The sequence below is a fragment of the Chrysemys picta genome, chromosome 5, assembly GCF_011386835.1.
Source record: "Chrysemys picta bellii isolate R12L10 chromosome 5, ASM1138683v2, whole genome shotgun sequence".
Classification (NCBI taxonomy): Eukaryota; Metazoa; Chordata; order Testudines; family Emydidae; genus Chrysemys; species Chrysemys picta.
The window spans coordinates 20899179-20926067 of record NC_088795.1 but is presented as its reverse complement, the minus strand read 5'-3'; the positions used below and the strand labels follow the sequence as shown (position 1 = coordinate 20926067).

At 40.1% G+C, this 26889-nt stretch overlaps 1 protein-coding gene across 45 annotated transcripts in view; it reads left to right on the top strand.

Moving 5' to 3' along the window:
* PDLIM5 (PDZ and LIM domain 5) overlaps nucleotides 1-26889 on the top strand; it is a 233188-nt gene that overhangs the window by 153699 nt on the left and 52600 nt on the right. For 31 of the 45 annotated variants that reach the window (XM_024099936.3, XM_065596061.1, XM_065596078.1 and 28 more), the window contains 8 exons: nucleotides 266-302; nucleotides 2527-2556; nucleotides 5936-6070; nucleotides 6918-7019; nucleotides 15674-15802; nucleotides 16198-16404; nucleotides 17923-18072; nucleotides 18653-18787. In XM_024099936.3, the coding sequence (XP_023955704.2) occupies nucleotides 266-302; nucleotides 2527-2556; nucleotides 5936-6070; nucleotides 6918-7019; nucleotides 15674-15802; nucleotides 16198-16404; nucleotides 17923-18072; nucleotides 18653-18787 (925 nt within the window). Of the gene's footprint in view, nucleotides 1-265; nucleotides 303-976; nucleotides 1913-2526; nucleotides 2557-5935; nucleotides 6071-6917; nucleotides 7020-15673; nucleotides 15803-16197; nucleotides 16405-17922; nucleotides 18073-18652; nucleotides 18788-26889 lie in introns of those variants that run through there. The other 14 variants (XM_008179117.4, XM_065596085.1, XM_042856406.2 and 11 more) reach the window with 10 other exon arrangements.

Below are 26889 nucleotides of genomic sequence, written 5' to 3'. Positions count from 1 at the left end.
ATCCCACGAGACACCTGTCTGCATCTTTAGACACCTGAATGCTTTTAAAAATCTGGCCCTATGGCTTTACATGTTGAGGTAAGTGGAAAAAATAATAGCAATACCTTCTTTGAAAAATTATAAAATAGTTTTTCTTTGGCATGTACAAAATACATGATCATGTGATGCAAAGATTTTATTGGCACTGTTTTTGAGGAAGATCAACCTTAATTCAATTGTTTCAAAGTAACCATTTAGAAATATAAAAATTCTTATTTCATTGCAGTGAAAGAACCAGAAACCGAGACTACAAAGAAAACAAAGTAAGTTGATTTGTTGTTTAACTGAGATCTGTATTTTGAGTATTCAATATTTTGCATGGCTTATTTTTAACTGATAATGTAATATTGCAGTTTGGTGCATTGGTGTAAAGTTCTAAAAACTTTTACATGTTGTTCTGTGTTAGTATTGTGTGTTATATATGTATTAGTAAATGAATCAGCATGTAAAATCAATATTTTTGGGTGCTGTGATTGGCTTTTATTTAGGAGCTTAATACAAGACTGAAAATTTAAGGTTTGTACAGGAGTTGGAACTTTTCAGTGAATGTAACAGTTGGTTCTCTGTCTGGTGGTAGGTTGTAAACAGATGAATGTAATGTTTTGTCTTGAATCTAGCTGTGCATTTTTGGCTTGTAATAGATTAGATTAACTTTTTCTAAGATTTGAACAGATAGCTATTTTGTTGCTCTTGAAGAATTATGCTATTCAAAATTATGCTATTCGAAGTGGTGCTAAAGGCCCAGTCCAATACCTGATTCAGCAGGGGTCTTTGTATTAACTTCATTTGGCATTGCATCAGGCCTTGAAAGACAGATGATAACGTATATAGGCCTGTAAGTAGTGCATGGAGATGGCATGTTGTCAGTTCGTGTGAATTGAATTGTAAGACAAACATCTTTCCTTTCTTACGTTTCTTCTATCACTTCTTTCCACAGGGAAAAGATTCCCATCCAGATTTTAGGCCCAAAATATACAAAATTACGTGACTGGCACCATGACGTCTCAGCACGTGTCCTTAATGTCCAGTGATTTACCCAAGTTGCAAAAACAAAACACAAACCTTTTCTTCCTTTTCTCTTTTCCAAATGCTTTGCGCAAAAAAAAAGTATTTTATTAGCCTTCTTATGAGAGAAACTCTAGCTTTTTCTATACTTTTCTAACAATTTCCTACTGATGTGTAAAGAATAAGATGAAATTAGTTTGTGTTAACAAACTTACATAATCAATACAAAGTGACTTAGGTGACTGTCGTCAAGTGGGTAGAGGAGGTGGCAATTGAAGTTCTTTCTTGACAAGGAGGATTCATTTGTGTTGCTGAGTTTAAGTTCTTGTAGGTTGTTAGAAAGATGAGCAAAAGAACAGTATACAGGATGCTTGACAAGAGGCCTGTAAACACTGAAACACTTGTACTTTCCAGGATAATTGTATTTAAATTCAATAGAAGCTCAGCAGAAATATTTGAGTGGGTTGTAAATGTTTTAAAATGGTAGAGGGAGAAGTCAAATGGCTTCCCCGCCAAAAGGAGTTTTGCTGCTATTGCAAATCTTAGTGCAGTACAAGTACTGAGCCTGTTAAACAGGTGTCCTGTCCACACCATGGAAAGACTATACAAAAAAGGAGTGCAATGTTGCTGTGTATATGTAAGAGCTTCAGCATGCAACATCAAATGAGAATAAGATGAAGTCATAAACAGTGATGATTATTTATTGTAGGGTGAAACTCTTAGGGTTTTTTGTGTTTTATAGAAGCTTCGGTACCCTACGATGGTAATGCTTATTATCCTGTAATATAATGTATTATAGTAGAGACACTCATTAACTTAAACTTTTTGAAGTTTGAAGAGTATTTTAATAAAAGCTGCTTTTAACTTAGTTTTGTCTGTTTTTTCTTTGAGGCCTTTTGACTCCATATGTAGAACTCTCATACAAAAGTGCTGTATCTCTAGTATTATAATCTTACTGCTGCAAGAGACGAGACAATAAAACCAAATCGAGCTGTGCAAGAGCCACCAACATTTGTACAATAAATGCATGGGATTTTTCCCAAATCTCCTTTTAAAAATTTTCTATTACATCTTTTTGATTTGTAAGGGATACTGCATCGAGCGACAAAGTGACTGATCTTTTTTGCTGTCCCAAATAGAAGTATGTGACACGAGCCTAGAACATCTTCATTTAAATAAACTGTCAACTTTTAACACCTGTTGAAGTACAGAAAGTCCAAACCTAAAAGGTTAATCTTGGAGCAAACTGAATTACTTATAAGTTATATAGCACTTTGTTTAAATTTTGAGTATATCAACTAGGGTTTTCTAATCAAAATAGTCCTTCCTTTGAACAATTATTATTGCAGAGAGGTTACATCCTAAAAACATTCTAATATTCTGAAGTTTGCTTTTCCTCTTCAAAAGCATTACTTTGCTGTACAAAACATTCCGGCAGCTCAGCAATTCTATAGCTCACTGTGTTTGTCATCTTATCTTTAGGGAGAGTCAAACAGAAAATGGAGACCCCAGGTAACTGCTAAGTTGTCTTAACACTAACAGTCACTTGTGTGGAAACATAAGAGTGCACAATATAAGGAATTATATCAAAGTAAAAATACAACTACAGAAGCGTTCTCATCCAGTACATGATAGCATAAAAATAGTTACGTCCAATAATGGTTTGATTTGTTTTACATTAAAACCACATAATGACCTTTAGGGAAAATAATTCACTATAACAGTTTCACTGCGGACAAAAATCTGTCAATTGGAAATGAACTGCCTTGGCAGTTCTATCAAATTATAATTTCTCTTCTGTTTCAAGTACCTGTTTGTGTGTCACATTTAAATAATGTGCTTAGTTTTAGTAAAATGCACTTACAGCACACTTTTAATTATTGATTTGAACTAGAACATGTATGTTCAGACATTGGAATTGTAAGCATTGTATTAAAGTGGTTTTGCCAGTTTAAATAATTTTTTATGCATGGCATGGGGGGAAAGTTATTACAGATTGTATTCAACACAGTGAAAAATAAGTGCGATTAGATGACCGCTGCTGGCCACTTTTGTAATGCATTCTTTGAGTGAATATATTGTTTGACCTTAAAGTATGTATTATTTTGAAATGCTCATATAAAATGAGACTATTTTCCTGTAGATATTTAATTTGCCATTTTATATATCTTGCTAGCATTTAGCTCTTAATAGAATGAGTTGTTTCAATAAGAAATGGAAAAAATGATTTTGCAATAATCTAAAACATAGATTTGTTTAGAGTGAGTGAAAATAAATATACAAAGTGCACAAGTCTAAAAAAAATCCTCATGGTGTGTCCAGTGATAAGTATATCCAGATTCAAGAAGAATTCCCCAAAGCATAAGAATTTCCCAGAAAACTAGATTTACAAATCACTGGCCACCTGGAAATATGTTATGGTATGCCACTGTATAAATATTTGGATGACACTTCATTAAAGCAAGTTACTTTAGCAAAAATGTGTTCAGGGCTGTTAAACAAATTTCTAGATAAGCAAAAATGCTGCATATTTTTTCAAAATTAGAACCATCTGGTATGTCCCTCTGGTGGCTGTTCTTATATTAGTAGTTTTAAGAGTCTATTCTCTTTTTTTATTTGAAAAAAAAATTAAGGAAATCCAGGAACAAAAAATAAAAAGTTTGTACCTTGTAAAATGATTGTACCTTGGTTGGCTTAGAAAATAAAGAGTTGAATAGTGTATTTCATCACATAACTTTTTCAGTCTTTCTACATTAGAATTACAACTATGCAAACTACCAATCAATCTCTCAAAAAGACTTCTAATGTTTTTCTTAAAACCATCTGTTGTTTTCCTTCCTGCCTCCATTATGTCTGTTCCACCTTCACTAGCCAGCAAAGTCTCACTCCTATTTTCACATTCTCCCACTATCTGTTCAAGTGTGTTGCCATAGTTAGTCAACAATAGGAAGAAGGGAGCCAGAAGAGTTCATCTTAATTAAAAGTAAGCACCTAATTGCTCAGTGGAGGAACAGTTTAGTCAGAACCTGTGCGCTGTCCCTGTGATCAGTTTGATTTCCATTGATCTTGAATAGCAAAAGTCCACAGTCTACTCATCTAAATGCTCTGTAGCAATGTTTTCAGTGTATTTACTCTTCTCTCTACCCTCATTGTGCGGCTATGCCAGAAAAAGGGAAGGAGACACTGGATAGGCTGCAACTTTATTCCTAAATGTCTGGGAATGCCTGGTAGGTAAAACGGTACAGTGCAGATAGTTCCATAGTCCTTTACATATACCTAGAGATTTGCTGTCAGCCACCCTGCTGCTTGGACCTCACCACGTACATCCCACCTCAGATGAGGTTTAACAGGGGTCATGGGAGGGGGGCTCCACAAGCCTCCAGTTTGCCTTGGGGAAGGTGAAAAAAGCTACTTGACCTTGGCAAATCTGGGGGTGAGGGGAAAATTCCTCACCAACTGCGCTTCTTCTCTCTCTCCCCTCCCCCCCCCCACCCTAGTTTCAACAGGTGGGAGACTGTTCAGCCTAGTCCGGGTGGAAAAGAGGGCCTCTACTGTACAGATGTGGACATAAATAGTCCGCTTCTCTTCAGGTCACCTGAGGGGTCGGGTGAGAATGGGTCAGCATCTGCATGCTGTCCGGGTATGGAGCTGCCTCCATGTAGTAACTCTCTCCCTTTCTAGTCCTTAAAGGGACAACACCTTCTCTGACAAACCAAAGGTCATTCTCTCATCAAATGTATCTGAAGATATTTTGCTCACAGACTTGAATGTCATGATACATGTTCCATGCCCAGATGTCTCTTCCTCCCAACCACACTTATGACATGGTACTTCCAGCATTTCTTAATTTAAAAAAAAATTGAAATAAGTAAAAACTGTTGGGAGAAACATTAAACTGCTTTTATTTTAAAATGTGAATAATGCACCTTAATGCACAGTCTGATTCCAAGTGTACATTTAACCTTCAAAAAGACAGACTAGCTTTCAGTCGGAGGGCCATATGATGATCTGGATTTAGCTAACTGCTTGATTCAAATTAGGCCTCAGAATGCATTTTGTTCCTGTGATATGGGAAAATATTTAGTGTCCCGATTTATTTTTTTTAATAAAACAACTGACTGCATCTATTGTGGAGGTAGGCCTAAAATTAACAGGCCTGGGCAATGGGGATGTAATCAAAGAAGAGTGAAGAATTTCAAGAGTTGTGAATAAACTTCAGATAAATGTCAAAGCTTTTTAAACTTTCTCTAAAGCAAACTTCCAAATATTTTGAGTTTCATCCATCCCTGTATGTAGCTAGGTAGATAAAAATGTGTTTTCTTTTGGAGAGAGTAACAGTGATCATGGAAAGTTTTACCTAAAGTAGAATACACAAATAACACTTAAATATTTCCATGGAAGCATTCAATGATTTTGTTGGGTTACAACTTGTCATTTAGTAATAAAGTAATTTTCCGATTTTCAAGTATATTCTGGATGTCTTGAATGCTGAGGAACACAATTTTGGACATTAATGAACTACTGAGTGAACCCTGGTGCATGTTTTTCAGTGTTATTTTTATAAATGTAATATATTCAAACCATCAATCGCTCCTTGTACCACTGTTTTTTGTTGGTCTTCTATTTGCTTGAAATCTAAAGTTAAAATAGAACTTTATTATCATGCTACTCCCAAATCCATTAAATATTTTGAGTTGGTTACTGTTTGACTTGTTAGTGATATTGAGCAGGTTTGTATAGAGACTTTTCTGGATTTTTAGATTAGCAAATCCCTAGCCATAGTGAAATAGTGATCTCACTTTTGGTCAATTCTGAATTTTCACACACGTATTCCAACACTGTCCATGTGTTGTTGTGGTTTTTTTTGTTTTTTTTTTTATCATCTGTAAAGCATGTCTGCAGATCTACCTAATGGAATAGAAGCCCAGAATTCCTCTTTAGATCTAAATAAACATTCAGTAGCTACTCAGACCATCGAGATGACACCTGCATCAGAACCTCCATCAACACCGTTACCAGCTCTGAGGTCTGCTTCTCTGTCATTGCTAAGTCCGTTAAATACACTGATATCCCCTAAGACTGGAAACCTGTTAAGATATTTAAATTTGCATGATACTAAAAATAAAGAATGCGTTCTCACGCAGGTAGCTTTACTTGCTCAAAATTTGTGGAAGACAAATGTGGTGGTGTACGTTAACACGCTTGCCTTGTAACTCCTACTTACTGTTTGTCACAAAATGACATTGCCGTTAGAAATGTGATGTGCATTTCTCTTCAAACAAAAGACCTTTGTTGCATTAAATGTCACATTTGCAGTTACTTCAGTCATGTCTGGGCAGGTGGCATAATATGGAGAAAATGTTAAGAATTATACTTCAAGGTTCAACCCCACTCTGCTCAATTCCTGTAGCACACAAAGTAAATGGCAGAGTGGCAGCATAAAGCAAACGACTTACCCTACTAGTTTTCTGGAATGAAGAAATCACAATGAAAGGGTATAAAACACTAAGATGAAGCCCAAATTAGAATTTCTGAGAATCTCATTTTTAGTATTTACTGTTTTTTTTCCATCAGGCTATGCAGAGTGACATTAAATATATATGTCTCATCTCTGTAAATATAATAATTGGCCATTTACTGATTTTACAAGCAACAATACATGTTTCAGTCTTTACCAAAGTCAAGAAAAGTCACACAAAAATTGTGCCTCATCTCAGCTCTGACTTTCACTTTAACCCTGCTTCCCATTCAAGATACTGATGTTTTGTTCGCTTTTTAACGTATGTTTATTATGCCACTTAAATGTAGATTAAACATCTTTTTTGTGTTGATTTGATTTTATTACCTTGAATGAAATGCAAACTGTTCACCAGACCAGAATCTACTTCAGACAGTTCACCGTTAGCCAAGTCTTCACCTGTCAGTGTTCCCTCTCCCAGACTTCCTGGACATGTCTCAAGTTCACCCCATGGGAGGTAAATGATTCTCCGGTGGTACTCTTCCTAATTATAACAGGAAAATCTATACTATCCATGTTTCTCTATTTTGGGGTAGATTTGACTGTCACCCATTTAAACTGAACATAACCAGTTTTATGAGCATGGCAGGAGGAGAGGAAAGAGGAGCAGAAACTTGAGGCCCATGAACCCTTGATGGATACTAGTTAGCATAAGAAATAACATACTATGTAGTAAAACAATTCAGAAAGATCAACTTTGTCAGTGGGTGACCCTTCCCATGACCTGCTATAATTGATAACAATGAAGTGTTAATGTATAGGTTGAGAGTTAATTCAAATGTATTTCCCACTGAGGCAAAACCATATTAAATATATTGAAAAAATATGGTGTGCTCTTAAAGGAATGTTGTACTATGTGGTGATGAAATGAGAGATGGCAAACTTCCAGTCACTGACCTTGGATACGTTAATTGGCACTATTTAGACCGTTTTCTTGGCAGACTGTAGACTCTTTTTTGGAGGTCATCTGTGGGTTTAGAAAGAGAAAATAAAATATTTTTAAATGTTGTTCCTTAAGGTGAATAAGCTACACTGATGTACTGAATTTCATAAGCTAATAGTGTGGGTGTGTGGCTCTGTGCCTGGAAGAGAAAACAAACACCAAACAAGGCCTGTTATTTTTTGTACCTTATCCTAAATTTATTCAATTGGATTATTTTAGTTATCTGTACGGTATGGACAGATTGATGCAAAAGATGATCAAAAGGATAACAATGGACCCTGTTCTTGTTCCACAGTTCCCTTAGCCTTAAGTATAACTACTCTTGACCCAGAGCCTCTCTACAATTTGGATTACTCTGTTACAAGTGGTAGGGAACTAATTGTAGAGGGCTCTTGCCTTTGGAGCCTGATTATTCTCATGGTCTTCTTCCAAAGCCTAAACTTTAGGTCATCAAGTATGACCTCATACAGGCCTTTGAGCTTTAGATTTCAACAGGGAATGCGGTCTCTGTTCTTCAGCTTTGTTGTTTTGAAAGTCGTGGCTTTTGTCGGTTGGTTGGTTGTTACAGTGTGCCTGGCAATTGATGGTTACATCTACCTCTAGAACAAACTAATATGAAATATTTCTGGATGAATCTTATAAGACTTACTTTTGAATTGTAATAACTTCTGTCTTAGGAAGCTCATCTCATGGCATCTGTTGGTCTCACGATAACACAGGAGATTTCACCTCCCTGAGTTTAAAAAAGAAACAAAAACCCAAACACCCAATTAGCTGACTTGCTGATGCCATCCTTTTCACAATCTGTTTACAAGGGTTAGCAGCCATAAAACATGCTTTTTATTACTTGTGCTTCTGTCTCTAATATGTCCATTTAACTGCTGTTCCTGTACCATATGTGCCATGATGTTGTAGTCAAATGTTTTACTGAAATCAATGGTTTTTGTTGGCTGTTCACTACGTAACCTGGGCGAGACACTTAAGTTATCTGCTTCAGTTTAGCTACATGTAAAATAGGTGTCACACCTATGCATGGGACTTATTGGTTCATTAACCACTTTCGTGTACTTGAGTGAAAGAGTATATTATGGTCATTGTTGTGGAAATTATGCTCAATTTGTTTAATTCTTGTTTTGCCATAATATTGGCTCTGTGTTAAAATATGAAGGATACCGAGTGCAAACATCCTGAGATTTCTCCACACCTTCTTTGGCATGACAGCTTTTCTGACATGAATGGAAATTTGTTATTATTCATCCCCCTAAGTGTATAGACTGCAGTTAGATCACACTAATAGCTGGCCAGTATCCTAATGGCGGAAGCAGTCGTCGTAGGTGCAGTATGATTAAGATGTGTACTTTGGTCTGTTACCCTTTTCCATCTTTTAGAGAGGAAGGAATATCCAGTGGCTAGGATACTAACGTAAGGAGTTGGGATACCTAGGTTCAATTTCCTGTTCTGCCACAAACTTCCTCTGTGACCTTGGGTGAGTTACTTAGTCTCTCTGGGTACATTTACATTTAGAATAGAAAGCCCATGGCACAGCCGTGGCTGGCCCAGGTCAGCTGACTCGGGTTTGTGGGGCTAAAAATCACTGTGTAGACCCGCATAGGGTCCCAGAGCCCAGGCTCCAGGCCAAGCCCAAATGTCCACACAGCCATTTTACAGCCCCACCTGATTCAGGCCAGCAATAGGTGTTTAAATGCAATGTAAACATACCTATGCTGTCTCTGTTCCCCATTTGTTAAAATAGGGATCATTGCACCTGTCTGTCTCATGGGGGTGCTATGATGATATTTAAAAGATAGCGAAGCTCTGAGACTTCACTGACGCAAAGTAGTATAGAAGCACTATTTTTATTTTGAAATAAATACAATGCACCATTCTGTATTAATACCTTGATCCAAGCATAGAACTACCATTGTCAAACATTTCACGTGAGCAGCATTTTTGTGGTTTTTGTTTTTTGTGGCAGCCATTGTTTAAAGAAATAGGTTCTTTGTGTTCTCTGCTGTGACTCAAGGCTCTTGAAGGGAGGATGCTGCTGCCCTTTATTTATATTATTTATTTACATAGTGCCTCTCCTAAATGATGAATCTTAAGCTTCCACTATTATCCCCTACATATCTTTATGCCTTCATAGTGGACATAGCTTCAATACAAATTTATCAACATTTACCAAAAAATAAAGGAAATAAACAGAAAAACATGCCAGTTGTTAAATGGTAATAACAGGCTTTGTTTCACTCCCTGACATTTACCACCTCAGGCTCTAGCAGATGGCTAAGGGGAACCAAATTGCAAAGGTAGGACTCCCTCAAATGAGAACCCTCTGCCTGGCACTAGTCTTACCCTAGGAGCTGACAACGTGTGTAACTCAGCCAATTTCTACCAGTTCCAAAGCAGACTCTCTAAAACCAGTTACCGCATCAATCAGGGCTTTAGAGATAATTACTGACACTATGAATTTGACCTAGAAGAGATGAGGAAGTCAAAACAGAGATTTGTGCATAGATTTGTATTCTGAGAGCCCACCCCACTTAGCTACGTTCTGCACCAAATGAAGTTTCTGGCTGGTCTTCAAGTATGCTGTGTCGAGTCCATTACAGTGATTTTTACCTGGGAAAGCTATGGGTGTTACTCTCTTGAGGTCAGTATTGGAGCAGATTTGCAGTTTCCAGGCCTGCTGTAGTAGATGTTACCATCTCTAGCAGCTGTCAGAGAATCCAGGAACGATGATTGATCTAATTACACCTTTAAGCTGAGAGCCATTCTGACAAAAGGTGAGCGTACACACTGAATAACGGACAAAGATAGTATTGCCTCACCCACACCCATCCACATGTACCAGCCAACAGGCCCCAAGCAGCCTCCCTCCCCCCCCAAAAAAGCCGCGATCACGATCTGCGGTGGCAATTCGACGGGAGGTCCTTCGCTCTGAGTAGGAGCGAGGGACCGTCCGCCAAATTGCCACTGAACAGCTGGACGTGCCGCCCCTCTCCGAAGTGGCCACCCCAAGCACCTGCTTGGTAAGCTAGTGCCTGGAGCCAAGTTTAAGGAGATAAGACCAGAAGATCAGCCCACCAATCAAATAAACTCCCTTTCCTTGATATCTTATAAGCTGTCTATAAACCATAGTGACCCACAGGGACCACATAAGGAAGTTGCTGTTTAGGTGCTGGTGTGTTAATAGTTGTCAAGAGCAGATGGTGACAGCATTCCCCTTAGGCCACAGACATGGGGACTCAATCACTGAGTGGTAATCTCAGTTTAGTTGGACCATTGAGGTTCCTCTTCACTGTGGAAGTGGGAGCTGGTTAGAACAGCTGAAGCAGCATAGGACTAAAATGGTCTAAAACGCTTCCTGGAGCGGAGCGGCGTAGGACCAGGGCAGGCATGCAGGGAGCCTGCCCTGGCTCCGGTGCGTGCCGCTGCCACCCCGGGGCCACTTTAGGTAAGCAGCGCAGCGCCGGAGCCCAAACCCCACTTGCACCCCGCCCCCCCCCTACTCCCTGGCCTAAGCCCCCTGCCTGCACCTCGCACCCCTCCTGCACCCTGAGCCACCTCGTACACCATGTGCCCTGAACCCTCTCCTGCACCCTGTACCCCCTGCCCTGAGCCCCCTCGTACACCCTGCACCTGAGCCCCCTCCTGCACTCCACACCCCTCCTGCACCCCAACCCCCTTCCAAGCCCTCTGCCGCACCCCGTACCCCTCCTGCATCCCAACCCCCTACATACAATTTCCCCACCCAGATGAAAGTTTGCCCACCCCGATTTAGTACATATGGCAGGGTGCCCTTTTAGCACTTCTTTAAGATCAAAATAAATAAACTTTGCTTTTACCGTTATTTGTGGTATACCGACACACCCATACATTTTTTAAAATCATAGTATAACTACCCTTTCAAATGGATGTTTTTATTTTGAAAGATTTAGATAAAATAGTGAAAGAATTGTTAGTGTCTCTCTCTCTCTCTCCCCCTGGTCAAGCCAAAAGGTCCATCAAACTGTTTTCTTAGGTTGGACCATCTCCAAATGTGTAGCAAGATGAGTTTAGAGGTAGCTCTCATGTTCATTTCTGGCACATACTAAGACGGCTTTATCTTAGGATAGTGTAGATAAAACTGTCCTTCCCTCTTGTTAAGTTTTTAGCGTTCTCTCTTTGTAAAGTAGGGTAATTCTTGTTTCAATGTCTCCCCGATGTAAGTTAGTAAAATGGTTTTTTTTTGCCTTAGTGAGATCAGAGGAGAAGGAGGATTATGGTAAGTGTTAACAGTAATGACATTTAGAAGCATTTATATTTTGATTCAATGTTTCAGTTAGAGTAGCGCTCTGAGACTCTGGCTAGGATCATCACCCTGTTATGATGGGTATTGTACAAGCAGAGATGGCCGTTGCCCCTAAGCACAGGCACATCTGGAACATCATACTGAAGACACAAGGCAGTGGCTCACTTGCGCCCTTACTTATTAATTTTTCCCTCTGATGCCAAAGCAACTTATTTGAAATAACACATTTAGTAAGTGCTTACTAAAATAAGGGGAAACAAATATCTATCCCCACCTAACTGTTACTGCACTAGGTTGATCTGGAAGAAATTCCAGTATAGATAACATCTGAAATGGTGGACTCGGATATGCCCCTGGGCCCCCAATGTTTGTGCATATTGCAAAATGGACAGTTTGGTACACTATCACAAGAATAGCAGTATCTGCTCCAGAAAGGTAGAGGGGTGAGGTGCATTTGCTTACCCATGGGTTAAGCTTGTAGTGCGGGCAAGTGTTGTGAATGTAGGGAAGGGAAAGTATTTAGCTGATGCTTGTGTATGGTTCCTATTCTTATGGGGGGGGGGGTCATGGGCATGCATTCTGAGGAGACTAGATATGCCAGGCTGAAATCGGATCTTAGTCTTTAAGCACTGAATTCACTCACAAGTCTGGAAAAAAATCCCTCTTACGCCAAAGAAAGTACCTCTTTGTTGGTATGGTAAATTCATGTATTACCTCACATTTACAAGGACAAGTAATTCAGAACACCTAGACAGTTCCTAACCTGAGCGGCTTTGTTTTGTGTGTGCGCGCACGTGGGGGAGGGGAGGGGGGGGTTGTAGTTTGTAGTAGTAAAGACATTTGAAAATAATTGGCTACTAATGGTGTTCTATGAACCGAGCTCATTGTTTTCATTAACTTTTTCATAATCAACCTGTGGAACTCCTTGCCTGAGGAGGTTCTGAAGGCTAAGACTATAACAGGGTTTAAAAGGGAACTGGATAAATTCATGGAGGTTAAGTCCATTAAAGGCTATTAGCCAGGATGGGTAAGGAATGGTGTCCCTAGCCTCTGTTTGTCAGAGGGTGGAGATGGACAGCAGGAGAGATATCACTTGTTAGGTTCACTCCCTCTGGGGCACCTGACATTGGCCACTGTCGGTAGACAGGATACTGGGCTGGATGGACCTTTGGTCTGACCCAATATGGCCATTCTTATGTTCTTAAGCGGTGAAAGGCTGTTGTCTCAAACACCGTTTAAGTAGCATACATCTTAAATTGATCTCCAAAAAAGTCCTGTTTTCAAAACCATGACCATCTGAAATTAATGAGTAATTGCTGTGAAAGCCATCATATATTTAGCAATGCAGAAAAAGGCTATCCAAGGGTCAGTAGACTTAATCTCATCACTTATGTCCTGCATTTATTGTCACCGAGCTAGTGTAGATCTTCATTTTCCTGGTGGTCTAGCTCTTTCCTTGGCTGAAATCAGTCACTTGTGTCATCCACTTCTGAACCCAAGAAAAGGAGAGAGTTTGATTGCCGTTACAGCTTATGAAGAAGCTGGAACTTATTACTGAATGAAAGCCAGCCTTACTGCCTGTTTGGCAGATTTCACAGTGTAAAGTAAAATGATTGTCGTTTCATTCCTGTAATTAAAGTGCAAATTAGTCATGAGGCAATATACCAAACTGCTGTATCTTGTTTGGTCTGTTGTTTATTTCCCCATATAAAATTGTTGTATTAAAATGTGGGCATTCCTTACGCTTCCTAATGTTTAAATGTTTATAACTAATTTAGAAATTACTTTTATGGATTTACCCATTCACTCCTTCAACGATCACTCATTCAATAGTTTCCCAGGCAACTTTAACCTCCAGAAAAAAATAGGTGTCCCAGATATCTTGAAATAGACATAATATAAAGCAGGTCAGTGGCAACAAGAGTCTTTAGGTTGTTCAGTTACATCTGTGAAAAGTTACCATGCATCTGACTGTTGTGAGAGGCTACCGGTGTGGTGCTTCTGCTTTCTCCTGTTGATATCACTCGGCTGCGTGCGTGTGTTCCCTCTATGTGCTGCCCCAGCTCTGCGCAGATAGCTGACACAGCAGACCCGACGAGAATCCCCAATAACCACAGAGTCTACTAAGATACAAAGGCACCTCGGCCAGGTTTATTGCGATCTCGGACACAATTGCAGTTCCCTGTAGGTTTCTGAGCCTCAATCAGGGCATACTACGAGAAAAGTGCCTCTTGGCAAGGACCCGGCTCAGTGGCGGGACTTTCCACTGCCCCCGTGGCCGGACAAAGACACCACCCCAGGGACACATTCTTATACACAGGTACAAACAAGTTACACATCACTCCTGACGTATTGAGGTGCAACCCCTCTACGTAGCAAGGTACAACCCCTCTATGCAGTAAGGGGCCGTCTCGCACCCTGTACCTGTTGGTTCGATCAAAACATCTCTATCTATCATTTTACCCTTTTGCCCCTGTCATTGGGATGGGTCGGTCTGTTCCATGTTATCTGTGGAATGTTCCCGTATGGTATGTCTTGGTACCATGTTTATACTATAACTATGCTAAATGAATATGTATTTCTGCAACATCAGCCCTTTCCTTGCCAACTTCTGTGAGCAGGGCCTGCCTTTTGCTCACAGCTTAACTTTGCTTTCTATGCTAGCAAAGCCTTGACCATTACTTTAGTTTGGTTCAGGCCTCATACTGGGCCTTCATTAGGCCTTTACTATGTTGCCTTCACTTACTACACTGACGAAGTGGGTATTCACCCACGAAAGCTTATGCTCCAATACGTCTGTTAGTCTATAAGGTGCCACAGGACTCTTGGTCGCTTTTTACATGTCTTAACAGTGTCACAAATGTCTTTGGGTGGATTTAAAAAAAAGTAGTTTGGTTGCTTTAAAAAAAAAAAACACTTTTGAGGATGGTGTGTTGTCAGTGTGAATGTTCCCATTAAAATGAGGGAAAATACATAACCCCAAAGTAATGTGTGCAAAGTGGTTAATTTGGAATGTTAGTCTTTACTTTTCAAATGGTATAAGAAATACTTTGAATTAGGTATTCTTACTATATCACAAATTTGCACATTATCCTTTAATATATGGTTTTAAATATGAATAGTCAAATCTTGAAGTACTCTTGCTGATTAAAAGGCAGCCAATAGTATATTCTGAAATAAGTGTAATCTTCGGGTTTTTATTGCAAAAGCATCAGCTAGTGTTAAAGTAATTCCCTTTTCTAGCCACCAACAAAGCAAAAAGAATATAAAGTAACTGTTCTACAAGAAATGAGGGTGTAAATCCAAACATGACTGAAAAATTCCCCAAATTCACAAGCTCATGTGATATCAAACTATTTCTCTGCATTTACGGTCTCGTACAGGGCCCAGCGAAATCAATGGGACTGTAAGAACTGAATTCAAGGGCAGCTCCAGAAAATAATTAGAAAGGGCAAAATCCCTGTGTTTGTCATTAGGGCTGGTTCAAAAAAAAAAAAAAACGCTAGAGGGGAACTGCGCAAATATCATTTTCTATATTTTTAGTTTTGCCATCTCCTGGGTTGAAAAATGAGGGAAAAATTGTATGAAGTGCCCACTCACCTGCCAAAATCTGAAATTTGATCAAAATTTCTAAATGTACAGAACTTTGTGTAAATGGGGTGGAGGGCGGTGGGAGGATTCTGATTGCCAAAGATTTAATACAAACACAATACTAGCAGACGTGTATATTTTACTGTTAACTTACCATAGTTCCTTTAGTATGTAACCAAAGTAATTATTTTCCTTGGAGGCTATACACTGTGATACTGTGGGGATTTTTTATATTTATTTTCTCTGCTTAGTGTGCTACTTACGTCTCTGCTTTCTTTTGCCTTAGAAATCTCTTGTTTGACAATCCTTTGGAAGCCTTACCTAAGTGTGCACCTCATCCACCTGCTGTTGTTCAGGTTTTAAGTGTCAGTAGTCAAGTTGCCACAGTGTCTAAAGTGGCGTCTACTTACGCTAGGTAGTGTGTCTTATGTCACACATTCTGTTTCAAGTATATCAGAAATTGCTGGAATCATTATTAAAAAAAAAAGTTACATACTTTGCTTTCATTGTTAAATGAGGCTATTTGTAAGCTGTCAAAGTTAAACCTTGAAAAAAGTTACTGCCCTGAGGAATCAGTTTGTGGCTGGTCCTATTTTTCTTGCTACATTTTTTGTTAATCTGGAAGATAACACAGTAGAAGAGTCCCTATGCCTTGCTGCCTTTTACCAGTAGCATCTTGTCACAAATAAAACCCCTGTTAGAAATAGATAGCAACTATTGTTTATCTTTTTATTAAATAAAGAATTCCAGTTGCAATGCTTCTGCATATCTGATCTCATAACTACTTCTTGTTAAATTAATGTCAACTAGGAAAATAACTCAATCTGCCGAGTTGAGTGCTCCAGGTCCAGCAAGCTTAATAACAAATGAAGCCGGTAAAGAAAGTTCTCTAGCTGATAAGCACACAGTAGCTACACAGACCTCTGAGCCACCCTTGCTCACAGTTGCACCAGCGGAGCCACCTTGTGCAGTCCAACATGTGGAATCCATACCTTCAGTGCCTCCTATTCCTGACAGGTACACAAATTTTGGCCATCTTAAAATTGGAATACAAATAATATAAAATAATGTGGTTTCATCTCATTTTATGGCATGATGCTGTAAAATGTGCATTGCCATATTATCCACTAACATGGAGTTCTTGGAGCAAAATACAGCAAAATGCTGTTTTGGATTGTGTGATGAAGTGCCATAAAAGAATTAGTCCCTTACCAAAATGATATGTTGACCTAGCAGTGAAATGCTTTTCTCCTGAAAAATGCAGTGAAGGGGAAAATTGGGGGAAGTTTATAAATAGCAGTGATTCAGTTCAATTTTTAAATAGACAGATTTGTAGCAACTAAACTTTGTGAGGCTCACTGCTATTAGTCAGTAACAGTAACCCTATACTTTGTTTTCTGGAAGGCAAGTGTTATATTTTGTCATATTCATTTTGATTTCATGATCCTTGCTCTTGTTGCCTAAAATATGCTAAATGTGTATATAATGTTCTTTTACCCTCTCAATATTTTTTTTGGGCAGGCATTATATATTTGTGCCTTCTTTTGAAACAAGTCCTTTTTGCTAAAATCTCAAGTTCTCAGTCTAGATCATCTTTAAGTCATACAAGGTAAAATTTATGATGTGCACACAGCAGACTGTTAAGTGAAAGCGTGACAATATCTCTACTTAAATCAAAGCTGCACTGCAAAATGATGTTGTCATTCATGTGTTTGGTTTAGTTATTTCTGAAACCGATTGAAAAATGGAAAAACAAGTGTGTGGAAATTTTTTAAGTTGTAGTTTTCCAGGGTTCTAAATGGACCTTTTAACATTTTTTTTCCCCAAAAATATTTTTCAGTATATTTATCTTTGAGTTGGTTTGGGGTTTTTTTGTCTCCCCCCCCCCTTTTTCTTTTTATTCTCCTCCCTCCTGGGGACAGTGATTGGGGGGAGGAGGGTAAGAAAAAGTGAAGACAGAGGTACGGAGAGAGGCGAATAGAAGGAAAACCTGAAAATATAGATTTTTTTTTTTTTTTTTTTTTTTGGAAAATCAGTTTTTGTGACGTGCACTAGTTACTTGTTGTACCTTTAATGTCTTTTTTTCTTTTAAATGATGATTTTGGTATAATATTATACTGATTCTGATTTTAAGGCGATCAGCAGAATAACTTTCAAACTCATTTTGATGCTCTCATGAAGAACTAGTCAGAGAATCCAAGACCCTGATGCTACAACATGCTCTGTGTGAGTGGACCCCTGCACCCACACTGAGTTAATTATAGGATAAGGGCCCAAGGTTGTGAATTGTTGTACTGAATTAGATTTTTTTTTACTGAAAGCTGTATTGATCATTTAAGAGTGTTGTGCCTAAGAAAAATCTGTTTTTCCATATTCATGTTTAAGGGTCAACAGAGTAGTCTTTCCACCAACTTATGCGTTGAAATGGCACCTTCATGATGGCACAGTTTTCAGTGATTACTTCAAGCTGCTTCTACTATTTCTTGGTTGAGATCTCTTTCCTTTCTCTCTGTTTTCTCCCCTTTTCGATGAAAGCTTCTACACTAGAAAAGCGCTGCCTGAAAATCCATTGGAAGATCTGCCAAAGTTTTCTCCCATCCCTGTTCCTTCTCCTTCCAGGCAGAGCTTAAAAGTTATAAGCAGTGCTGCCGCTGCCGTGTCTGCTGCTGTTGCTGTACGGGCCAGGTAGAAATCAGCTGTAAAACGGAGCTTTCTTAATTTTTATCAATCAGTTTCAAAAAGCTCATGCTCACATAGGAGTTAACTGGGAGAGATGTAAAATCAGAAACAGTTAACTTGCACCTTAGCAATATGTGCATGGGGTTAGAATAGAATAGTCTCCTATGTTTTACTCTGCTATTGGCAAAGTCTGGGGCAATAACTTTAACTTTTCTGAGTCTCATGATGCCCATTTTCTATCTGGATAAATTAATACCCCCTTGCCTTGCCTGGTGGTTGAAGATTAATTGATATTTATCAGTAGCTTTTAGATCCTTAGATGCCATCGGCTATACTGGGATATTTTATGACTATCTAAACATTTATTATGTTTTTAGTTATTAAATGATTTTGCAGACACTGAAGTGGTTTCTCAATAAGTTTCTCAAGGGAGGGAGTGATCACTTTCCAGTTATAATTCTTGTCACACTCTTATGGAAACTGTTGGGAAGCTCAGATCTCACATGTTATTTTAGTATTTCCTGTCAGTTTTCATCTTTGTGTGGATAGCTAGTGTATTTACCAAGTCTTTCTAAATGCTTGCTAGACTCTCCGATCCTAACGTCTACCGTTCGCTCTTGGATGCCCTTCTCATCACCCCTATCACTAAACCTCCTCCTCTACAAAGTATCAGGCCCTCAAGGAAATCAACAAGTGCTTTGGAGTTGCAAAAGAAAGAGAGGTATTGTATGAGAGAGATGCTCTTTTGTCACTGAAGGCTAATAAGACATGAGTTTCTGTATCGGTGTCTTTTTCTGTTGACTGCATCTTCTAAGTGATCTGTCTGATATGCTCTCCTGCATGATATCACCGGTCCAGTATACTACTGATTCCATCTCTTTGCGGAACTAATCTGCACTTTGGTGGTCCTAACATAGTTAATGTCCCATTAATTGATCAAAAATTTCTTACCTATAGTTGTGTGACTTTGAGGTACACAGTACAGTTTGTAATGCACAATCAGTTTTATGGAGGCATGACCACTCCGGTTAATTTATTGGAGAAGAAACAAAAAACGATTACTTGGGATTTCTAATATGAGTGAGATATTTGCAACAGTTTGATGAGCAAGAAAGCCACATGTTAAGCTATTGGAACAAAGAACTTCTATTACTCAAAGGTTGATTTTTCATATATAAAAACAAATAACTGGCATGTTGTACAGCAAATAAATATTTGTAAACATAAATGCCATTTATACCCTTTGCTCAAGGGCTGGTGAGGCTAGATGTACCAGAACTTTTTGTTCCTGTTTCCCAACTGCAACTATGTTAGAATCAGCTTCCTTGGAAGCTACTGTTATCTAATGGAATTCATTCTTAAAGCCACAGATCTGTATTGGTTTTTAAATGGCAATGGTTCGTTAATTATGTTCAGCAAACACATAACAGGGTAACTTCCAGATGGGTAACACTGCACTTACCAGCACTGTTTCTCTTGGATAGAGAACTTTAAGGAGACAGAGCCCAATTTTTAGGTGCAGTTGAGCTCCACTTGTAGCAAAAAATGGGGGGCGAGGCAAAGGTACATTTTTCTCTTGTATTCTGGGGCTGCTGGCATCACTTTGGACCTCAGCAAAAGTTAAATCAGCCTGTTTTGGGAGAAGTTGCCAAATAAATAAATTGAAGGCATGTGAGGGAAAATATCCTCAAACCATTTATTTTCAGTTTCATATTTTGCTGCGTCGACTTTTAAACAGAAACGAAGAAAATTATTTTTGTTAGGGCAGGCTTAAGTTCATATAGTAAATTGTTAAGAACCAGCTGTCTTTTTTTTTTCTTTGTGACATCCTGTAGAGGTTAGTCTTCTATGTGCAGCAAAAGGAAAAGCCCTTTAGAAGTTTTGAAAGCTTTTATAATACTCTTGGCACATCTGAATCCATTGGTTGAAGTTCTGAAATCAATCGTATTGCCATTGACTTTAGTAGAGCCAGGATTTCATCCATGTCTTTATTCCCTGCATCATTAATGGAGTTGGAAGTTATGGTGCTTATAATTTAATTCACTGACTTCAATAAAACTGAACCCATTTGATGGTTTTTCCTTGTTGCCAGGGCCGGCTCTGGCTTTTTGGCTGCCCCAAGCAAAAAAAAAACAAAAACCCTGCAGCGCAGCCGGAGCGCGAGTGCAGGGGGACCGGCTTGGGGGGCGGGGGGGAGAGGGAGGGGGCGGGCGGGAGGGAGAGAGAGAGAAGGGGGCGGCCAGGGCTACAGCAGGGGCACTGCCACGCGGCCCCTCCCGCTGCGCTGCCACCTGCCGCAAGTGCTCCGATCCGGTCGGCAGGGAGGGAAGGAAGAGGACTGCCCTGCAGGGCGCTCTGGTTCTCTGCGCCGCCGCTGCCCCCTACAGGGCGGCCGAAGCAGAACACACACACAAAAAAGCGTCCGTGCTGCCCTAGGATTGGGCAGAATGCCTCCTCGAACAATCTGCCGCCCCAAGCACCAGCTTGCTCAGCTGGTGCCTGGAGCCAGCCCTGCTTGTTGCTGTTTCTTATGGGAGATTTTTTTTTCTTTGTGAAGTCACAAAGAGATGCATTGAATCGAGTTGCAGAGAGCAGTTCTAACAGTAGAAAAACAACCAGTGTCTGAGATTAGCTGTGGCACTCCCAACTGTCCCCTGACAGCAAGTGAGCTGCAGTTATTATGAATTAAACAGAAGTAACAAGGAATGTAAACTAGAGAGAATTCCTGTTGCTAACACTGAACATTTATTGGTCTAACTTTTATGATGGGAGGATCGTTTTTATTTCTAAAAGGCTTTTTGTAGGCTTTGTTAACAGAGAAATTATGACTTTGTGTTAGACATTTGAAATTCCTGAACTGACTCCATTCTGACCATGTCATCTTGGGTGAATATTCTGGGTGTGTCTCTGGTTTGGAAGAGAGAGCATTTTTTCCAGTTAATTCAGGAGTTTTCATCCCCCTTCCCCCTTTTTGGGTAAAGTTATCCTGTAATTTTCAAGGTTAAATTATGCAGAGCAGGAGGAGGAGAAGGAGAGGTTTTTAAATATGCTACTGACTCAAACACCATGAGAGGAAAGTGAAATTGGGAGACAGCACTTGTACGGGGAGGGAGAATGAGGGGTAAACCTGGGGGCGCATTAGTCATTCTTAGTTGCTCAAGAATTTTTCAAATGTTTTTTTCACTGAAAAATGCCACTCCATCAAAACCTGAACTGTTTGTGGGGAACGGTCAGTTTCAACACATTTCAAAATAGTCCAAACATCCCGTTTTGACATTTTCTAAGTGAAAAATTTTGGTTTTTCAGTTCAGAATGACTTGTTTTGAAATTTAATTGAATTTATACTAAAATAATTTGTAAAAAGAAAAGGTTGAAATTGAAAGTGTTTCATAATTATTTAAATAAAACATTTTGATTGACCCAAATTGAATTTTTTTGGTTAGTTGGTTTATGAAAATTTGAGATTTCTACTTTGTTCCAGTTGAGGATGGGGACTTTTTTTTTTTTTTTTTTTTTTTAAATCTCAAAAATTCTTACAGGATGGGAAAACATTTCTTCACCAGACTTTGTTTTTAAAGACTGTTTTTTCAGGCATTGATTTATTTTTAATTAGATAGTTTAAAAAAAAAAATAAAACCTGATCATGCCCCTTTAAGGATGTTTCATTCTCTGGGCTACCTCAATTCTGAGCTCTGCGGGCAGGTATTGGTGTGGAGTCCTGGATGGTGGTATGACGTACAGGGCCGGCTCTAGCCTTTTTGCCGGCCCAAGCAACCCCTCACCCCCAAAAAAGCAGCAATCGGCGGCAATTCGGCGGCAGGTCCTTCGCTCCGAGAGGGAGTGATGGCCCCGCTGCCAAACGGCCAGACGTGCCGTGCCCCCGCCCCTTTCATTGGCCGCCCCAGGCACCTGCTTGCTAGGCTGGTGCCTGGAGCCGGCCCTGATTACATGTGTATTGTTATTCTATTTAGTTGATTTAAATCAACAAAGCTTTTTACTAATTTCACAGATTGGACATGAACCAAGATTTGGGAAATGTAAAACAATCATCTGTCCGTTTGAGAATATTCTATTTAAACTGCTACCTTGAGGGTTTGCCCAGAACAATGAAAGAGAAAATTGGACTACAAATTAATTAAAAAAAAAAAAAGTGAAACACTTCAGGACAAGATAGTGCTCAAACGTCTCCCTCATATCCTATAATCCCAGTGCAAATATGGATAAAAGGACTGCTTAGCAGTAGATGGACACAAAACTTTGTGTCATCATTTGATGATACAAGAGAGTCACCTGGCTAAGTTCAAACCCAATTAGTGTAAATAAGCACACATTTTCTATTTAAGATGAGCGCATATTACGGTAAAAATGGTAAATTATGACAGAGGACAACAGCCCTTATGAGATTTCAAGGAAATAAATCAGCAGAAATGAGAAATTAGCAATTAGAATGCATACGCAATACTTGCTACATACATTGTCTTGAAATAGTACATGCATAGGATGTAGCGCTGAAGATTAATTGTTATTTTAAGAAGCAGTCCACATGATTGCACAACTTAATGGCTAGTAATCAGCTGTAATAGGAATTGTGCATCCTTAGCCAAAGAGGAGAAGGCACTAAATTATACAGTAGGAAAACTCTTCTGAAAATGGGACTGTTGCAACTTAGAACCTAATGTGGGTAATGGAGCATGGACAGCTTTGTTGTTTTGTTTTTCTTAGACCCATGTTAGATAAATCCATTTTGCAAAACGACAAATATATTGTGGCAAATGCAGCTCATTTATTTGACTTGCTGGTTAGGACTACAGCAAACTCAGGGTTTTGGTAGGTAGTATTGCTTTGGGATCACACCATTTTGTTCTCTTTCTTTCCCTTTTCACCATCCCCCAAAGAGTCTTAATGTTAAGCTTTTGCATATTGTACACCTATCACAGGGTTAGATGAACCTAGCTCTCCTTTGGAACTCGTTAATGCTACTACTCTACCACCCTGAGGTGGTTTATGAGATCCATTTGCTTTCTCCCCATCTACTCTTGGAGATGGAGTGTTTTATTGCTAAAGCACTTCCACACGGTATTAATCTCTGAAGTGACATCGATTTACAGTGCTGGCATCCATTGGCGTGTGGGACAGCTCTAAAGGTATGTTTTTTCCCTTGATGTACCAGAATTCTTTCCCAGGTATCTGCTTGGAGAGTCTTGCTCAAGGTCTAACTGATCACCGTATTTGGGGTTGGGAAGGAATTTTCTCCCGGGTCAGATTGGCAGAGATCCTGAGGGTTTTTCATCTTCTTCTGCAGCATGGGGCATGGGTCACTTGCAGGTTTAAGCTAGTGTAAATGGTGAATTCTCTCTAACTTGAAGTCTTCACATCACGATTTGAGGACTTCAGTAACTCAGGCATAGGTTAGGAGTCTTATAACAGGTGGGCAGGCAAGGTTCTGTGGCCTGCAATGTGCAGGAGATCAGACTAGATGATCACAATGGTCCTGACCTTAAAGTCTGAGTCTATGTAGAATCGTACAAATGTAGGTCTAAAAGGGACCTTGAGAAGTGATCAAGTCCAGCCACTTGTGCTGTTGCAGGGCCAAGTAAACCTAGACCATCCCTGACAGGGCTTTGTCCAACCTGTTTTTAAAAACCTCTAGTGATGGGGATTCTGCATCCTCTTTTGGAAGCCTATTGCGCAGCTTAACTACCCTTCTAGTTAGGTTTTTCCTAATAACTAACCTAAATCTCCCTTGCTGCGGATTAAGCCCATTATATCTTGTCCTGCCATCAGTATACGTGGAGAATAACTGATCACATCTTCTTTATATAACAGCCCTTCACATATTTGAAGACTGTTATCAGTAAGGCTAAGATTTTATCATGGTTATTTTTGTAAAAGTCACGGACAGGTGTCAAGGTTCCTTCCCCACTCTGAACTTTAGGGTACAGATGTGGGGACCTGCATGAAAATCTCTAAACTTAACTACCAGCTTAGATCTGGTTTTGCTGCCACCACTCCCAAGTACTAACTCCCTTCCCTGGATAGCCTTGAGAGACTTCTTCACCAATTTCCTGGTGAACACCGATCCAAACCCTTGGATCTTAACACAAGGAGAATTTAACCATCCCCCCTCCTTTCCCCCACCAATTCCTGGTGAGTCCAGATCCAATCCCCTGGGATCTTAACACAAGGAAAAATCAATCAGGTTCTTAAAAAGAAGGCTTTTAATTAAAGAAAGAAAGGTAAAAATCATGTCTGTAAATCAGGATGGAAAATAACTTTACAGGGTAATCAGATTCAAAGAGCCCAGAGGACCCCCCTCTAGCCTTAGGTTCAAAGTTACAGCAAACAGAGGTAAACCCTCTAGCAAAAGGAATATTTACAAGTTGAGAAAACAAAGATAAACCTAACACGCCTTGCCTGGCTGTTATTTACAAGTTTGAAATATGAGAGACTTGTTTAGAAAGATTTGGAGAGCATGGATTGATGTCCGGTCCCTCTTAGTTCCAAGAGCAAACAGCCCCCAAAACAAAGAGCACAGACAAAAGCCTTCCCCCCACCAAGATTTGAAAGTATCTTGTCCCCTTATTGGTCCTTTGGGTCAGGTGACAGCCAGGTTACCTGAGCTGCTTAACCCTTTACAGGGAAAAGGATTTTGGTGTCTCTGGCCAGAAGGGATTTTATAGTATTGTACACAGAAGGGCTGTTACCCTTCCCTTTATAGTTATGACAACACATCACAGGCAATAAATAAAAATTCACGCAGCTGGTGACCTATTCGTGACTTTACTAAAAATAACCTGGGGGAAGGTCTAGATGGGGGGAAGAATGGAGTCCCATAGGGGGTGACTGACAGGCCAAGCCCCCCACCAGTGGCTACGGCTTGGGGCGCAGGCACGGGGGGCATACAGCCTCTGCTCTAGAGCTGGCCCCAGCTGCGGGACAGAAGTGCACGACCCCAACTGCAGCTGCCGCCAAGCCCCAGCTGCAGTGGACGGGGGGGGCGGCGCACGGCCCTGGGAAGCCACAAGGTGTGCACACGTCCCCCCAGTGCAGCTGCCAGATAGGGGCTCACAGCCCCAGCTGCAGCCCCCCCAAGCCTGGGACGCTGCGGGGCTAGGGTGCACGGCCCCGACTGCAGCCCCCGGCAGAACTAAGCCGTGGGGCTAGAGCGCCCGTGTCCCCAGCTTCAGCCCCCAGCGGAACTAAGCCATGGGGCCGGGGCACGTATGTCCAGCTGCAGCCAACCCGTTTCAGGGCAGGGACACACAGTCCCGCCTCCGCCTCCTGAAGCCCTAGAAGTCATGGAGGGCCAGTAAAGTCATCGAATCCGTGACTGCCGTGACCTCCGTGACTAAATCGTAGCCTTAGTTATCAGGTCCCCCAGAATATTCGTCGTCTTTGCAACTGCTTCACGTTGGTGACTCGTATTCAATTTGTGATCCACTATAATCCCTGGATCCTTTTCAGCAGTGCTGCCAGCTAACCAGTATACCCCAATTTGTAGTTGTGCATTTGATTTTCCCTGTCTAATTGAAGTAGTTTGCACTTGTCTTTATTGAATTTCGTCTTGTTGTATTCAGACCAACTCTCAAATTTTGTCAAGGTCCTGTCCTCCGAAGTGCTTGCAAGCCCTCCCTCTCAGCTGGGTGTCATCTGCATATTTTATAAGCATGTTCTCTGCGCCATTACCCGAGTCATTAATGAATATATTGAATAGTACCAGACTCAGGACTGACGCCTGCAGGACCCTGCTAGATACACCCTCCCAGTTTGATAGTAAACCATTAATAACTACTCTTTGAGTATGGTCTTTCAACCAGTTGTGCACACGCCTTACAGTATTTCATCAAGCCCATATTTTCCTAGTTGAGTTATGAGAATGTTATGTGGGACTGTGTGAAAAAGACTGACTTTCTTAAAATCAAGATATCATCTCTACTGCTTTTTCCCCCTTCACCACCCCCTCGGCCCTCCCCCCGGTAACCCTTCAAAAAAGTCAGGTTTGTTTGGTGTGGTTTGTTTTAGACAAATCCATCCTGGCTATTCTCTGTAAGCACCTGGAGGATAATAGGATTATACACTGATTGTTTAATAATTGGTTCCACTGTCTTTCCAGGTATCCAGGTTAGGCTGACTCATCTATGATTCTCTATATCTTCTTTGTTCCGATTTGTAAAGAGAGGTATTATGTTTCCCTTCTCTAGTCTTCTGGAACCTCACCAGGAGTTCTGAAAGATAATTGTTAAGGATTCTGAGATTGCTTCAGCTGGTTCCTGTAGTACCCTAGCATGAATTTCATCAGGCCCTGCCTGCTTAAATACATCTAATGTACTTAAATATTCTTCAACCTATTCTTTGCCTCTTTTGGCTTGCATTCCTTCACCCTGGTTGTTAATAGTACTTGTGTTGAGTATCTGGTCACAATTAACCTTTTTAGTGAAGACTGAAGCAAAATAGGCATTAAACACCTCAGTCTTTTTGATGTAATCCGTTATTGGCTCTTTCCCTACCTGCTCTAGGCTTCATCTTTTTCTTGCTCTTAATGTATTTAAAGCATCATCTTACTGCCTTTTATGTTCCTTGTTAGATGTAAATCATTTTGTGCCTTAGCCTTTCAGATTTTGTTCCTACATGCTTGTACTATCCTTTGGACTTCTCCTTAGCAAATTGTCCATGTTTCCACTTTTTTGTAGGATTCTTTTTTTGATTTTCAGGTCATTAAAGAACTCCCGATGGAGCCTTACTAGTTTCTTATCATTATTCCTATATTTCCTTCGATTCGGAATAGTTGGCAGTTGGACCTTTACTGTTGTCTCATTGAGAAAA